At 49.7% G+C, this 16190-nt stretch overlaps 1 protein-coding gene across 1 annotated transcript in view; it reads right to left on the minus strand.

Annotated features, from left to right (window-relative positions):
- The window catches only part of Tfcp2l1 (transcription factor CP2 like 1), a 55874-nt gene extending 53941 nt beyond the window's left edge, over positions 1-1933 (minus strand). The window contains exon 1 of the mRNA XM_059280356.1: positions 1802-1933. Within this exon, the coding sequence (XP_059136339.1) occupies positions 1802-1863 (62 nt within the window). The 5' untranslated portion in view covers positions 1864-1933. The remainder of the gene's footprint in view (positions 1-1801) is intronic.
- Between the last annotated feature and the right edge of the window lie 14257 nt (positions 1934-16190).

Genomic DNA, 16190 nt, shown 5'->3' on the forward strand with positions numbered 1-16190 from the left:
GAGGGGGGTTGTTAAGAACCGTCACTCAACACTAACTTGTTTCTCTGGCCTGGTGTCCTTATTTGCCAAGGAATAAAAGTCACCAGAACATCAAACGGAAAGGAGAGGGAGGGACTGGAAGGCCATTCACTATTCGGTGAAGTCAGATGGCTTGCAGAACTTCTAGCAGAACAAAAATAATCATGATAAAAAGGAGGGCCGGAAGTTGTCAAAACGGAAGAAGTGTATGTCCCAGGGTTCATCCCAGCACTGTGGAAAATAAAATTAAATTTAAAACATTTTTTTAAAAGGAAAGCAAAACAAAGAAAAACTTCCTCACTGGGTCTATTGGAAAGTAGAAATACACAATAATAATAATAATAATAATAATAATAATAATAATAAAACAGCTTCCAAGAGGGGAGTACGGGCTGTCTTCACCCACTGCTTCCTCAAAGGAGCCAGCCTGGCTTTGTAGCGGCTCTCAGCCCCAATGTTCCTTCCTTCTCCCCTGCAAAGTCCAGAGCCTAAAAGTATCTGGGCTGGCTCACAAACTTCCATCGCAGGCACAGATGCAAAAACCACACCTCTCCTCTCACAAAACCGTCCCCTAACAGGATGATGTCTTATGCATCTAGCTTTCAAATACGCTTCCTTCAGCTCAAGGTCACCTTCAAATTCATTTTTAAAATAGGATGAGATACCTAATGGCCACTCACTACAATTCAAAGGAAACTACAAGCAACCCTATAGTGTTACACAGTTAACATGTACTTACTCTGTAGCATTTTAACAGTGGGCTTTGCATAACTCTCAACACACCGGGATCTGCAGTCTAGACCCTGGGCTGATTGGCACTTTCTGTGACTTGAGTTCAACAAACAAACAAACAACAACTGAAGATACACCAGTGAAATCTGGTCAGTCCTTGGCTTGCTAAGAAGAGGGTGCCTTCCCAGAGGCATAAATTCTGGACATAAATGAATCAGAAGCTGGAAAGTACAAATAAATAACAGAAAATCCAAGCGGGGAGATTTGGGGGTCCAAAGACGCACTTAAGGTTCTGTAGTTGGGACTGACTTCTGCTTGCCAGTTCACTTTTTCCTGAGCGAGCCCACGTCCAACACCGTTTGGGTTAAGTAAGGCACATATAATAAACTGTGACTAGGATGGAAATAAAGACAGGTTGAAGCTGGTTCTGGCGAGTTCAGAAAATGAAATGCCTGCCTATTAGCCCTCCAGTCAGCTGCACCACAGTGGAAAAAGAATCCCACAGTCATCGAAGGAAAAGGGGTGGGGGTAGGGGGGGGGTCTACTTCCTAAAACAGGGAGTTCAGAGAACTTTGCAAAACCCGCGGGACCCTCTTCGCTTGAAGTACGCAAAGAAATCCCCGCAGAAGAGATTTCGGTGAAGCCGGGGCCTTGGGGGCCACACCAAGCTCACCCGGGCAGGGACGGCCAGCCCCCTGGAGCCTCGGCCGGCAAGGCTGCAGCGCAGACCGGCTCCCGCCACCCACCTGTGGGCCTACGGGCCGCGAAGAGCAAAGAGCGGGGCCTGGCTTCCCGGGACACACGAGCTCGTGATGGATGTGGCAAGTTTATTTCTCCAACTGGAGAAGGGAAGAGAGAAAGCTGCGGGACCCGGCCGGGGACGCTGCGAGCGACAACAGGGAGACCTCGGAGAGTCGCCCCGCGGGCATCAGCGCGCCGCCTCCCCGATCAGACCCCCGGGGGTCTCCCGGGGGAGGGTCCCCACCCTGGAGGCCGCACTGATCCGCCGGCGCCCTGACCCGGATCGCAGGCAGGTGCTGCCCGGTCTTACCGCAGGTAGCTGCCAGAGTTGTGCTGGTTGTAGTGTTCGGGCTGCGTGTGCCAGAACAGCATGGCTGGGGCTCCCGCAGCACCGGCTGGGGCGTGGCACCGAGCTGGCCGCCGCGTCGCTGGCCGTCAGCAGTCCACCCCAAAGCAGCACTCGAACCCGAGCAGCCGGCGGGCGGCGCCTTTTATGGGCCTCAGGTGGGCGTGGCACTCTGGGGCGTGGTCACTGCAGGCCCGCCCCCCACGGCTAGCGCGGCGGGAGGGCGGCGCTGGCCGCACCTGGCTGAGCTGTCCTGTGCCTTTCCGGGAGCTAGCTCCTGGCCGCTGACCCTGGGGACGCGGCCACCCTCGCTGCTGCGGCCTGCTCGCCTCTCAGCCCCGACGCTGAGCCCAGGGGCAGATCCCCAGAGCCACGGGGCAGTTGTCAGTGGAAGGAGCACCTCGGCACTCTGGGTCGCCTTAAAGTTGCTTTTGTATTTCATTGCACTGAACACTGATGCTATGGCCTTTTTTCTCCCCTGTAGCTTTTTCTTGTCTTTATGCAGTTCACTGCTCTCCTAACATACACAAAGCCCTAGGTTCTAAGCCCAGGTGCGGTAGAACAGACCAGTTATCCCAGCACCGGTGGAGGCAGAAAGATCACAAGTTCAAGGTCATTATCTGCTACACTGTAAGTTACGGAAATGCAGGAGACCTTTCCGTAAAATAAAATAGACACCTGGGCGTGTTACACAGAGCCCAGAGTTTGTCCTTAGTTGAGCCTAGCAAGCATCTGAAGAGAAAGTAGTTACAGAAACACAAGGCTTGTGACAACCCTGTGCTTTGACAAGCCGGGCTCCTGTGACCTACAGAAGAGCTTAGGAAATGGGGTGAAGTGTCCAGGGCAACAGAAACACAGGAAGCTGGGGTCTCTCTCCACTGCCTCCCCCACTTCCTTCCCTTAGGGTTGTTTTTTAGTTTACAATTCTCTCTCTCCGTCCCTACCCTACACCTCTGTTGGGGGGGGGGGTGCGCGGCATTGTACCTTGGCATGTGTGAAGTTCAGAGGACCGCTTGCAGGAGTCATTTCTTTTTCTACTATGCGGGTCTGAGGATTGAACTAAGGTCTTCAGGACAGGCAGCAAGCACCCTTACCCATGTGCCACCTTTCACTATGGGCCTCAGGATAGGCAGCAAGCACATTTAGCATCTTTCTGGCCCTTTAAGGTTTTGATGTTGTTTATAATCTGCTTTTGGAAAGGTGAGTCTGGCTGAGTGTGAACAGTGGACACGGGCAGGCAGAAAGTTGTACAACCCCTGGAGCTGGACCCACAGACCATGCCTTGGGGCAGTCAGGCTACATTCTGCTTATGGGAAGTAACTGAGTGAGTCTTTGGCGACCCGAGCCCTTCACAGCCTGAGACGGCATAGATACACAAGTCCTCCGTTCCTTGCTGGCCCCGCTCTCTCTCCAGCTGCAGGTCACCACTGCTCTGTGAGGCGCCACTGTGTCAGTCACTCCCTGTTGGCCTCTCCAGGGACCACCTCTGCTGCACTGGATGCTCCTGGAAGTCACATGTTTCCGGGGGGTGGGGTGGGGTGGGGGTCAACATTCCTGAGGCTATCACACCCATTTCTTTGGATGTGTGACAATGCAGAGGCCATTTTAGCCCCAGAGGTCCCATGGAGAAACTGGAAGAAGCGGTCACCTTTGTCTGTCCTTCCCACTCTCCCAGATATTAATACTAAAGAATTCTGTAATGAACATCCTGACCACTGAGCTCCCCATTAGGGACTGTGACAGGTGCATGTGTTCAGGTGGAGAGCACCCTAGGAAGTGCCAAGAAGCCAGCCCTTCCAGAGGTTCCTGTCTTTCTAGCAAGGCCAGTGGGTGAGCAGCCAGCTGACACTGGCCAGTGTCACTGAAGAAGTAAAAACTAGCCAGCCTAATCCCAGCACTCAGGACACAGAGGCAGGCAGATCTCTGAGTTCGAGGCCAGCCTGGTTTACAGAGCGAGTTCCAGGATAGCCAGCGCTACACAGAGAAACCCTGTCTCGAAAAAAACAAACCAAAAAACCCAGAAGTAAAAACCATTATGGGAACGTGGGGGGTGGGGGTGGGGGTGACAGCAGGGCTTCGGAGGTTTCCAGGGTGTGGGTGGGTGGCGGTAAAGGTAATAGCATGGCAGCAATGGACGGTGGTAGCGATGAATGAAGACCTCCATGTGAGCACGCATCACGTGCTAATAACTGGAGAAAGGGAATCCACAAAGACAAACACGTGCCAAGGGCTTGGACCAGGTGGGGTTAATTTACCCCTGGTTGGTAGTACCATGCGTCTCTATTGGTTCTCTCCCCTTCCCTGGGCTCCTGAAGGCTTTTCATGGAAGTAATGCTGGAGTAGGCCCAGGCAGATCCCCAGGGTACTTGGAAGCTTCTCCCTCAGCCCCAGGTCTGAAACAACAGCAAATGTTCCATCGGAGAGGGGCCCTCACCTGCCTTCAGGCATCCCAGCCCCTCAGTGCTCCAGCCAACACAAAGATTGCTGGAACCCTCCAAACAGCAAACTAAGGAGGCTTGCTGAATGAACACTGGTCCTGAGAACCTAAACCTGGGAAGAGTGAGGCTTCCCTTCTGGGCTGTAACCCGCTCGAGGGGAGGGGGAAGGAAATGTAGAGCCTGTTGTCCAAGTGTGTACCAGGTGACCACAAAACTTCTCTCAGGAGGGCAGAGGCAGCCTTTTGATTCCTGCTGGGAGGATAATGATGAATTTCTGAGCTTTTGACTCTTCAGTCTTTGGGGACACAATTAGTGTGCTGTAGAGAGAAGAGATATGCAGATGGACCACCTTCCCCGTCTCTGCTTTGTAAATGTCTGTGATTTGCATATGACCTGGAATATTGACTTTTTATTGCTTTTTAAAAATTAATTTATTTGACCAGGCGGTGGTGGTACACGCCTTTAATCCCAGCATTTGAGAGGCAGGGGCAGGCGGATCTCTGTGAGTTCAAGGCCAGCCTGGTCTACAGAGCGAGTTCCAGGACAGCCAAGGCTACACAGAGAAACCCTGTCTCAAAACACATTTTTTAATAATTAAATTATTTGCAGGAGGGTGCATGACACAGCCCTCGAGTGACTGTCAGAAGACAACTTGCCTAGTGTCAAATCTCTCCCTCCAGCATGTGGGTTCCAGGGATCTAGCCCAGGTTGTCAGGCTTGGAGGCAGGCACCCTAACCACTGAGCCATCTCACCAGCCCAGTGGCCGGAATCTTCTTGACACATTCTCCCATCTTACAAAGAGTCTGAGGCTCAGGAAGTGGACACCACAGCTGGGACTTGGGTCTAGTCTGTGCACCCAGGTCCCTGCTGACTCTTGGGCCATGGTCCTGCTCTTTGATAACCACAGTCCCTGTCTGTCCTCATGCCCAGAGTGCCATCCTTCACCTGGTACAGGAAAAAGCTTGTTATGATCAGCATGTGTGTCTGCCCCGAGAATCAACCCCAGGGTCCTTCAGGAGCAAAAAGAAGCTCTCCATTCCTGCAGCGTCCCAGGAGTCACCCACGTAACAGTTCCACAAGGGCTCCCGGTTTTCCATGGACATCACCCTCACTCTAAGAATATGATTTGAATGGGTGAATAGGGGTTCATGCGGCCTGGGGAGGGGCTGGGATTTGACGGGAGGAAGAGAGAGTAAGCATTTGTATGGAGGTGCCAGGCACTCCAGGGCCAGCAGCTGTGAGGGAGTCCGGGAGGAGTGAGCAGGGGTTCCAGTCAAGCCACAAGGCCTCCCAGCCTTGGGGACTCCGGAGACCAGAGGGCAGCAGGGTGTCAAGTACCCTGTCCTGGAGGAGACACGTCAGCTGGGCATGCCGGCACCTGCCATGCTCTCTGAACTTGGAGTCATCACTTACGGCAAAGATGCTGCAGCCTCTTGGAGCTGTCACGTACCTGGGGGTGAAGGTGCGCGTGTGACGTAGAGCGAACTCGGCCAGAAGCTCCTCTTGGCTGGGCGCCTCGAATGCCTTGTCCAGTTCCTTCAGCAGTTATCACCACTGTGGCTCCTCAGGAGCTGGTTACAATTATTTTCTGTCGCACGGAACAGAAACCCAAAGTAAGGGCAGGTGAGATGGCTCAGAAGATGAAGGTGCTTGGCTCAGAAGATAAAGGTGCTTGCTGCCAAGCCGGACCATCTGAGTTCCATCCCTGGACCCACAGGGTAGAAGGAGAAAACTGACTTATGCAACTTACCTCTGGCTGCCACATTGTACGCCATGCCATGAGTAATACCAGCACACATAGACACTTGTGTACACACACACAACAAATAATAGATTGTAATAAAATAGAAGCCACAAATAAGTGTAAGGAACTTATTTGTGCACAAAAAAAGGGACTTACTGTGTTACACTTACACAGTTGGTAGGGTACTTGCCCAGCATGCACAAAGCCCTGGATTCAATCCTCAGAACTCCATAAAACCAGTCACAGTGATGCATGGCTATCCCAGCACTCTGGAGGTGAAGGCAGGAGGATCAGAAGTCCAAGGTCACCCTCAGAGAGTTCGAGGCCAGCCTGGGATACATGAGATACTACCTCAAAAAGAACAAAAATTTAAATGACAGGAAAGGTATCCCTTCAGCAAGTTTTAGAAATCAATAGTCAAAAACACTTACCCTGGTACCCACTGGCCACAAAGGGCCACTGACCACTTGCATGCTGGGAGTGTGAAGTACACACTAACTACAAAGATACATGTGCATGAGGAAACAGGCTAAGATATAGTTCGATTGGATAGTGTGAGCTTAGAATGCATAAGGCCCTGAGACCATCCCCAGCCTGACAAAAACAAGACAGAACAAAACCAAAAAAAAAAAACCCCACAAAACTATACCATAACCTGTTAATAACTCATACATATACCAAGTAGATAAGAGATCATTATTTTTGGAAAAAGGGTCTCATGTAGCCTAGGCTTGCCTTGAATTCTTACATAGCCAATGGTCATCTTGAACTTCTGATGTTCCTGCCTCTACCTCCCACTGGGATCACAGACAACTGCCACCACTCAGGTTTATAGAGTGGGGATTAAATCCAGGCCTCAAGCATACAAGATTGGTACTCTACCAGCCGAGCTGTATCCTCGGCCCCGGAACTCCTCAAGCTCACAGGGCTGCTGTGCCCTCTTGAGCAGACCCAGAGACTAGCCCTGGGTGGAGCTGGCCACTTGCCCTTCGGCGGCGCAGTGCCTTCCCTCTGGGGCCAAGGAAGCTCTTGCTAGCTTCACACCTCCTTCTGCAAATGTCCTTATTGCAAGTGCCAGCCTCTGAGAGAGGCCACATGCAGCACCTTTCCCTCAGGGACCGGGAGCAGTGGCAGGGAAGTCTGAGGAGTCAGTAGTCACCCCTCTCTGGGTCACAGGAGAAGGGACAGAAAGCATGAGCTTCCCTTGCAGGTCTTCACATACCTGAGGGCATCACTGTCCCACCTCACTGACAGAAGCCCCAAGCTCTGAGGCTCAGCAGCTTGGCCAAACCTGTAAGGCTTGGGGGCAGTGCAGCCAGGAACTGAGCCCCTGAAGTCTGCGTGGAGAAGCGAGGCCCTGTCTGCTGCTCCCAGCTGAGAATTAGAAAACTAGAAAGAAGCTGGAAGATATTTGGCCATGGAGAGTCCCCAGTCAAAGACCAAGCCAAATCGCGTCCCAGTGACAGTTTTATTTTTAATTATGTGTCTGTTTGTATGCCTGTGTGTGGGTATGGCATGTGAGTGCAGGTGCCCACAGAGGCCAGAAGAGGGCTGTTGTGGAATATTTGTACACTGTGTGAAAATGTATTGCTGTGACTGGTGTAATAAAAAGCTGAATGGCCAGGAGCTAGGCAGGAAGTATAGGCGGGACTTCCGGGCAGAGAGAGAACTCTGGGAAGAAGGCAGTTGCTAGCCATAGGCAGCGGAAGCATCATGAGCAGCATGGAGAGATGAGGTAACACCACGTGACAGAATATAGATGAATATAAATGGGTTAATTTAAGTTGTAAGAGCTAGTTGAGACAAGCCTAAGCTAAAGGCCAAGCTTTCTTAATTAATAAGAAGTCTCCGTGTCGTTATTTGGGACCGGCAGTGGAAAAGAAAGTCATCTATGCAGGGTAACATCTCCCTGGAGCTACAGTTATGTGGTTGTGAGCTAATTCATGTGGGTGCTGGGAAAGGAACTCAAGTCCACTACAAGACCAGCAAATGCTCTTTTAAAAAAAAAAAAAAAATTAATTGTTTAACTTTATTTTATGTGTGTTGGTATGAAGGTGTCAGATCCCCTGGAACTGGAGTTAGAGATAGTTTAGAGCTGTCATGTGGGTGCTGAGAATTGAACCCGGATTTCTCTGGAAAAGCAGCCAGTGCTCTTAACCGCTGAGCCATCTCTCTAGCCCCCAGCAAATGCTCTTAATGGATGTTTTGAGCCACAGATCAGCTGAGGACCCTGGGGTTCTGCAAGACCCTGGGGCTCCCAGGGAAACACACTTCTCTTCTGTTCCTTGGGAGTTTTGGAAATTAATCTTGGCCCATTGGATAGCCCCTGCCCTGTCCACTGTGACTTTGGATCTTAGAACAAAACACCTACACCCATGCAGGGTTCTGGCTCCCAGCATCATGTATCTGTAAGTTCAAGGGTCCAATTCTTTAATGTGTTGTTCAAAAGTATTATAGTGAGCACTTGATATGATGGTTAATATTACTTGTGAGCTTGACAGGATCTGGAACTTGACAGGATATGTAAGACAGAGGGAGTTTTCTAGATTGGTTTAACTGAGATGGGTAGATATAACCTAGCTGTAGGTGGCACTACTCCATGGACTGGAGCCTTGGTGAAAGTGAGCTGAGCACCAGGATTTGTCCTTCTCTGACTTCCCGATGGGCACAATGTGACCAGATATCTCAAGCTTCTGCCATCATGACTTATCCATCATGGTGGACTGTGTCATCTCAAACCGTGAGCCAACAGAAACCCTTCCTCCCTTCCTCCCTTCCTTCCTTCCTTCCTTCCTTCCTTCCTTCCTTCCTTCCTTCCTTCTTTCCTCTCCTCTTCTGTCTTCATTTGTTCCTCTGATAGCTTTGCCAGATTGTTTGTCTGAACAATGAGGAAAGTCCGGTAACAGGATTCTCTCTACCTGTTCATGCTTGCACAGCATATCCCCGTGACTGCAAGATGCCCTCAGTGGTAAGCTATGCCACTATGTTTGAGCCAACATGCGAAAACACTGTAATCATGATCTCAGGAGACAGAGGCAGGAGGATGTCAAGTTCAGAGCTAGCCTGGATACAAAAACAGCTTGTCATGAAAATAGAAAGTGAGTGGGAGAGAAAGAGAGCTATAAAGACATTCTTATTAAATGTGCATCTTCTCTCCCCACCCCCCACTGAGAATTCTCACTTAGCTCAGCCTGAACTTAAACTGTCCTTGAACTCTATTGTGTAGCTAAGGATGACTTTGAACTTCTGATCCTCAGGCCTCCAAATCCTGAGTGCTGGGATTACGGATGTGCACCACCACGTTCAGTTTATACAGAGTTGGAGATGGAACCAGGGTGTAGTGCCAGCTAAGCAAGCACTCCATCCACTGAGAGACTTGCCTGGTCCAGCATCTTGTTCATATTAAAAGATACCATGTATGGGCTACAGAGAGAGCTCAGTGGTTAAGGGTGTTTGCAGCTCTTCCAGAGGGCCCAAACTGAGATCAGTGCCCCGCTCTTCCCAATCCCTGTCCAATGCACTTTGTGCATGTTGCTGGTTTTGCAAACTGGGCTGTGCTTTGGGCCATCAAGAGCATCGGGGGAGCCAAGTGTGGTGGCTCACAATCCCAGCATTTAGGAAGCTGAGGCGTGGGGCTCACTGGGTTCAGCCTAGCCTGGGCTACAGAGTGAGACCCTATATCTCAGCAAAGAAAAAAAGAACGAGAAAAAGGGAAAGGAGAGAAGCGACGCAGACATGATGGCACACGCCTGTGATCCCAGCACTTGAGAGATGGACGTATAGAAGTCCAGGCCTAGCTTTGGCTACATAATGAATTCAGTTAAAGGGCACCATGGGCTAAATAAGACCTCCCTCCAAAAGCAAAACAACAACAGAACCCAAAAACCATGAGGCACAGTAAACAGCACTTAATACAGGGACTCATAATTGGACAGATGACTGTTCAGTGCTCAGCCCTAAATGGGACATCTGTATCAACACCCTCTCTCAGCGTCAGAGAGGAGAACATTATGGAAGAGGAGGCAGAAAGGACGTAAGAGCCAGAGGATGGGAAGAAAGCTGTGAAATACTGGCTTCTGCCTGAGACGGGGCCATTGTGCCCATTAACTCCCTGCGGCTATTATTCCCGGCCCTGGATCCAGACAGTAAGACCAATCAACATCCCAGCAGGGAGCACTGACTGGACTCAGCGGGTTATCAACAAAGAAGAAGAGGATCTGAAGAGGGGGAGCCTGGGAGTAGAAGGGGGGTTGAGGGTCCGTATACATCATCTACAGGCGTGAAACTGTCAACTAATGAAAGATATTCTAAAAACAAAACCCTTTCCTTCTAAAATCATGGACTAGGATGTCAACACATGTAAATCATTCAGTAAGCTGAGGCAGGAGGATCTCCAGTTCACGTCCCTACTGAGCATCCCAACCGCCAACCCTCCAAAAGAGCACTGTATGGCCATCACTCACAGACAGAGCTTTACTGTTGGCTTCTGTTACTGTTGACAGTTTCTTTGAAGTCACTGATACTAGCCTTCCTCCTTATGACTCAGTATGGATTCCCTCAGTCCCCCAAGGAAGTTGTACGAGCTTCCAGACAATCCCAGGCATATCGCAAAACAGCCCACCAACCAAGTTTTACCAGCTGTCAGCGGCATCCAAACTGTGGAGACAGGAAATGTGGGAACAAAACTCATGTCTGAGAATCGATGAGATATACTGACTCCACACAAGTGTGTGTGCGTGCGTGCGTGCGTGCGTGCGTGCGTGCGTGTGTGTGTGTGTGTGTGCGTGCGTGTGTGTGTGTGTGGGGGGTGCCCCCTTCCTTAGAGTTTGTTTTACAGGGTCCCATGTAGTTCAGGCTAGCCTCAAACCCATCATGTAGCTGACATCAACCCTGGACTCGGGATCCCCGTCTCCACCTCTCGATTGCAACTGGGATTACAGGTGTGCACCACCATGGCTGATGTATGTGGCACTGGGGACTGAATCCAGGCTTTGTACATACCGGGCAATCACTACCAACCGAGCTATATCCTTGGCCCTCGATCTGAACTTAAAAATCAATGAAAACAAGAAGAAGCAAACACCAACCAACCAAACACAAAACCGATAGCTACATTTCCCATTCTCCTTTGCAGAGGGAAGCACCCTGGCTTCCATGAAGACCCTCTTTCCCTTTCCGGAAATTCTGTGGGAGATAAAGTCCTTTGGGGACGTTAGAGGTTCCCACAAGAAGACCTTTCTCTTCTTGGTTTCTTTTTTATCCTTTCTCTGCGTTGTTTGATTTTCCTTTGGGGTGTTGTTATATAACAAAGACCTCTCCGAAAAATCTGCCACCTTCTCCAGTCAGCTCTGCCTGGCCCAAAGAGTCCATCCTAATCGGGTTTGGGTCCTTGTTTGCATTCCCTCATGGAAGGGGGTGAGATGGGGACAGTCACTGGACTCTTACCTGAGACCCTTGTTTTTCCTCCCAGCCATTCATATGCAGTTTTGCCCTAATTAGTCTTGGGAGGTGTTAAGGTGTGTGGGCTGGGGAAGGTTGACTGAACTGAGTCCTCCTGTGTAGCTGTGGGGAAGCCATTATCCATGCTGGGCGGTAACTTTCCAGCGGAGCTGTATGGGGGGCCCCCCACTCATGCTGGTGACCCACCCATGCTCGTAAGTGTGCCCAGTAAATGCATCTGCTTCCAGGGTGACTTGTGCTGGGGTTGTACTTTGCTTTGTCTTCATAACCTTATGAGGTGGGCATAGATGCCATGTCTTCCCAGGAGGGAATTCCTGCCATGTGGATAGTGCTGAAGATGGGCAGAGTTCCATCCCCAGTTGAAAATCCTGATCTTCTTGGGGTGTAAGAAACATTCACTGATTAAAAAAACAAAAGAAATAAACAAAAAAACCCAAAACTACATTTCTCGGATGGTCTCAGAGCAAGGTAAGTATGCAAGGCAATTCTGACCTCCATGTCACTGGTGGTGGAGGTTACAGGAAAATACCACGGGAGGTGAGCTGACTCAGTGTGTCCTCCAAAGTGAGGCCCCTAACGGGCATTGTGTGGATTACTCCCCATAGCAAGAGCTTCACCCTATTCTTGTTCATTACACCCTTGAGACATGTGTTCAGGGAAAGGAGGTTTAAAAACAAAACCACAGCCTGAAATACAAATTTGGAATCAGGATATAGCACAAAGGTAGGAACCCTTAGCTTTCATGCGGCACGTGGACTGTCTTCAGGGGGTGGAGCTGCTCTTGGCTTCTGCCCTGGGTCCTGAATCTAACCCTACTCTGCGGGTGCCAGTGACTCTGAGCACAAATTGGCCAGTGCCTCTGCAGAAGTTAGGGCAGGAAATAGCTCAAGATGACCCTCATGGCTGCTCTTTTGCTTTTTTGGAGGGAAAATCCAAAAGACATGACCATTGACTAGAGTTTTACTTTATAATTAAAAAAAAAAAGACTCATCATTAATATCATCATCATTCTGCAATTATTATTATTATTATTATTATTATTATTATTATTATTATTGTGTGTGTCTATGTGCACATGTTTATATAGGGGCCGACAAAGACCAGAAGACAGTATCAGCTCCCCTGGAGCTGGAGGTTCTGAGCCCCCAAATGTGGGGGCTGAGAACCAGACTTGTCCTATGCAAGAGCAGCAAGTGCTTTTTACCACTGAGACATCTCTCCAGACCTCTTTACTTCTTTTTGATTCAGAGTCTTGTTGTGTAGCTCAGGCTGTCCTTGAACTGGGGATCCTCCTGCCTCGGCCTCCCTAATACTAAGATTATAGGTGGGAGCCACCACAGCTAGCTTTGTTTTATAAATTCAGGATTTGACATTGACTAGCCATCTTATAGAAAACCTGTATTTATAACTTACCAAGTGACAGAGTTTGTTAGGGTAGTCCCCACGGTCCCTCTGGGTTCCCTCAGAAGTTAGACTTGCATTTCCTAGTGGAATGCAAGTGTCTTAAATGGAATCATCAGGGCTGGCAAGATGGCTCAGCAGGTAAAGGTGCCACCAACCCCAATGACCTGAGTTTGAGTTTGATGTGGGGACCCTCATGGTGGAAGAACAAACTTTAGCAAGTTGTCGTCCAGCCTCTACAAACACACCATAGTGTGTACACCCAAATGTATGCACACACACACACACACACACACACACACACACACACACACACACACTAAAGTAAATAAATTAATGAATACAATCCAGAATAATCTTACTCCATGAAGCTTTCAATAACTTCTTTTCTAACATTTCAAAAGGCTGTATTTTATTAACTATGTGTGTGGGTATGAGCATGTGTGAGTGAGTGCAGGTGTCTACAGAGACAGAAGAGGGTGTCAGATCCCCTGGAGCTGCCTCAGGTAGGTTCTGGGAATCAGTCCTCATCTCTTCAGCCCTGCCCCCTTTAACATTGGCTTTGACTGCAGATGTGGCTGCTCTGACAGAAGACTTGCCCAGGCGCACAAGGTCCTGGGTTACATTCCCAGTACTGCAAACTAACTAGATAAGTAAATAAATACATGCATAAGTCACCTCTGTTGTTATTGTTGTTTCAATGAACTAGTGCTTATTACATAATGGATACAGCACCTTGACCTCCCAGCACTTGGAAGGCAGAGTGAGTTGGAGGCTAGTCTGGTATACAAAGCAAGTTCCAGGACAGCTAGAACTGTTACACATAGAAACTCTGTCTCAAAACAACAACAACAACAACAACAACAACAACAAATACCCGTGAACCCAAATTAGGAAGCCAACCATCAACATCAGTGAAATTGCAGCTAGGGTTATGATTCGGTTGGTAGAGTGCTTGCCTAGCATGCATAAGGCCCTAGGTTCTAGCCCAACATCAAATAAACAGGATGTGGCAGAGCACACCTGTAATCATAGCACTCTGGAAGTAGAAGCAAGAGGATCAGAGGTTCAAGGTCATCTTCCACTAGGTTTAGAGTTCTAGACGACCTGAGATACAAGAGATACTCAGGCTCAAAACAATCAGTGAAATCAACTGCTCTTTCCTTCTCTACACCCCTATCCTCTCCCAAACTAGTGTGTGCTCCCCTTTCCCTTCCAGGCCCTGCCTGCTAGTGCTTCCTAGAGGTTCTGCAGGAGGTTAACTGTGAGCTTGGCGGCCTGACCAACTGAGCTGGTCTGAGACCAGCCAGGGCCCGAGAATTTACTAACAAGAGTCAGGGGTAGGAAATGGACTGGTGGGTCAGAGAAAGTGAGAGGAGACTTCAGCATGTGTGTGTGTGTGTGTGTGTGTGTGTGTGTGTGTGTGTGTGTGTGTACACACGCGGAGGCCAGAGGACAATCAGCAGGAGCTGATTCTCTCCTCCCACTGTGGGTTCCAGGGATAGATATAACTCAGGTCATGAGGTCAGGTTGGGCAGCAAGAACCCTTGCTCACTGGCCTGACTTCCTGCATTTGACTCCCAGATCTGCTTCTTAGTAGCTGTGTGACCCCAAGCAAGCTATTTGACCTTGCTGTGCCTGTTTCCCTGTCTAGGAAACAGGAGTAATCAGGGCTCCTGCCGCAGAGACTGATTGCAGATAGTAAGCTCTTATCACTCACTGTTCCTGCAGCCTGAGGTGTTCAGGTATAGACCAGGAAGTGGAAGACCAATAGACACTGACCAGGTAAGGCATCAGACGTGCCTCAGGCGCTCTCTGGGCTCTTCTAGGGGAGGATGCTGAAGGGGCTCAGAGCCTGAACCAGATGCCTTCTCGCTCCACCCCACACCCCCCTGACTGGTCCCTCTGGAACTCAGGCCTTCGTAGGACATGGAGGGAGGCAGGGGCATCTTTGGCCTGCTTCCAGGATATACATACAGGAAGGGGTCTGAGGAGGAGCCAGCTTCTGGGACCATAGCCTGGCAGCAGGACCCACATCAGAGGAGGACATGGAGTGGATGCATTTCAATACGTAATCCAGGATTAGATGCCCGTTCACATGACCTTTGCTCGCTCTTGCCTGGAACCTCCAAAGTGTGAGTTAATAAATACAGGAGGAACCAGAGAGGTCAGGGAGGAAGTCCATCCCTGAACAGAGGGCTTTGTGTTCAACATGGCTGGACACTTCTGCCTGTGCTGTCTCTAACACGGTACCCATTTCACTTAAATATTGTGTGTGTATATATGTATGTGTGTGTTGGTATATGAGTGTGTGTGTGCATGCATGCACACACATATGTGGAGGCCAGAAGATAACCTCAGGATTGCTACCTACCTTATTTTTGAGTCAGGGTCTCTCATTGGTCTGGAGCTCACACGTTAGTCGAGGGCTCCCCAGGCGTCCTCCCAAGTACTGGAGTTACAAGGGTGCGCCACCATATCCGACTTTTTACGTGGGTTCTGGGCATTGAACTTGACAAGTGCTTTGCCAGCTGAGCTATCTCCCCAGCTTAGCCTATTTCACTTCCAATGGTCCTAGTTATGGTGTTGTTGATTGTTGCTATAGTTACCCACAACATCAGGCAAGGCGGCCCCCAGGCTAAGTTCCCTGAGGCCAAGTGCTATTTTCTGCCACAGTCTAGATTCCAGACTGAATGTTCATGAAGGTTGAGACACAGGCCAGCAGACTCAGCATCACTTGGTCACTTACTAGGAAGGAATCCATTCAGGCTCACCAATGCTCTAAGGGGCTGGAGCTCCCCAGGGTTCTGATATACACAAGGACCCAGATGTCTCTGTAACTGCAGGGAAAGCAAATGGCCCACTGGGGTGTGAAGGGAGGGGCTGAGCTGGTAGGGAGAAGCCTAGGGCTGGCCCTGGCTCCATCTGTTACTCTCCAGCTGGGGTTTTCCTTGTGCCTCAGTTTTCCATTCTGGAACTGGAACAGGACAGCAGCTCTATTATCTGCAGATAAGCCACATATGAGAGAATTCTTCAGAAACATTGGATGGGCCGGTGGGAGGGCTCAGCTGGTAAAACATACTTGCTGCAAAAGCCAGACAGCCTGAGTTCAACTCCTGGATCCAAGTAAACAGCCATTGTGGTGGCCTTGTGTCTGTTATCCCAGCATGCCTATGGCCAGATGAGAGCCAGAGACAAGATTGGCTGGAAACCTGCTCGTGCTGTTCAATGGCAGAACGAAAGGGACCTTACCACCATTTTTAGCTTGTGAAATGTTTTTTTTTTCCTTTAGATTTATATTTTATGTGC

This window comes from Peromyscus eremicus, chromosome 15, assembly GCF_949786415.1.
Source record: "Peromyscus eremicus chromosome 15, PerEre_H2_v1, whole genome shotgun sequence".
NCBI classification, from domain to species: Eukaryota; Metazoa; Chordata; class Mammalia; order Rodentia; family Cricetidae; genus Peromyscus; species Peromyscus eremicus.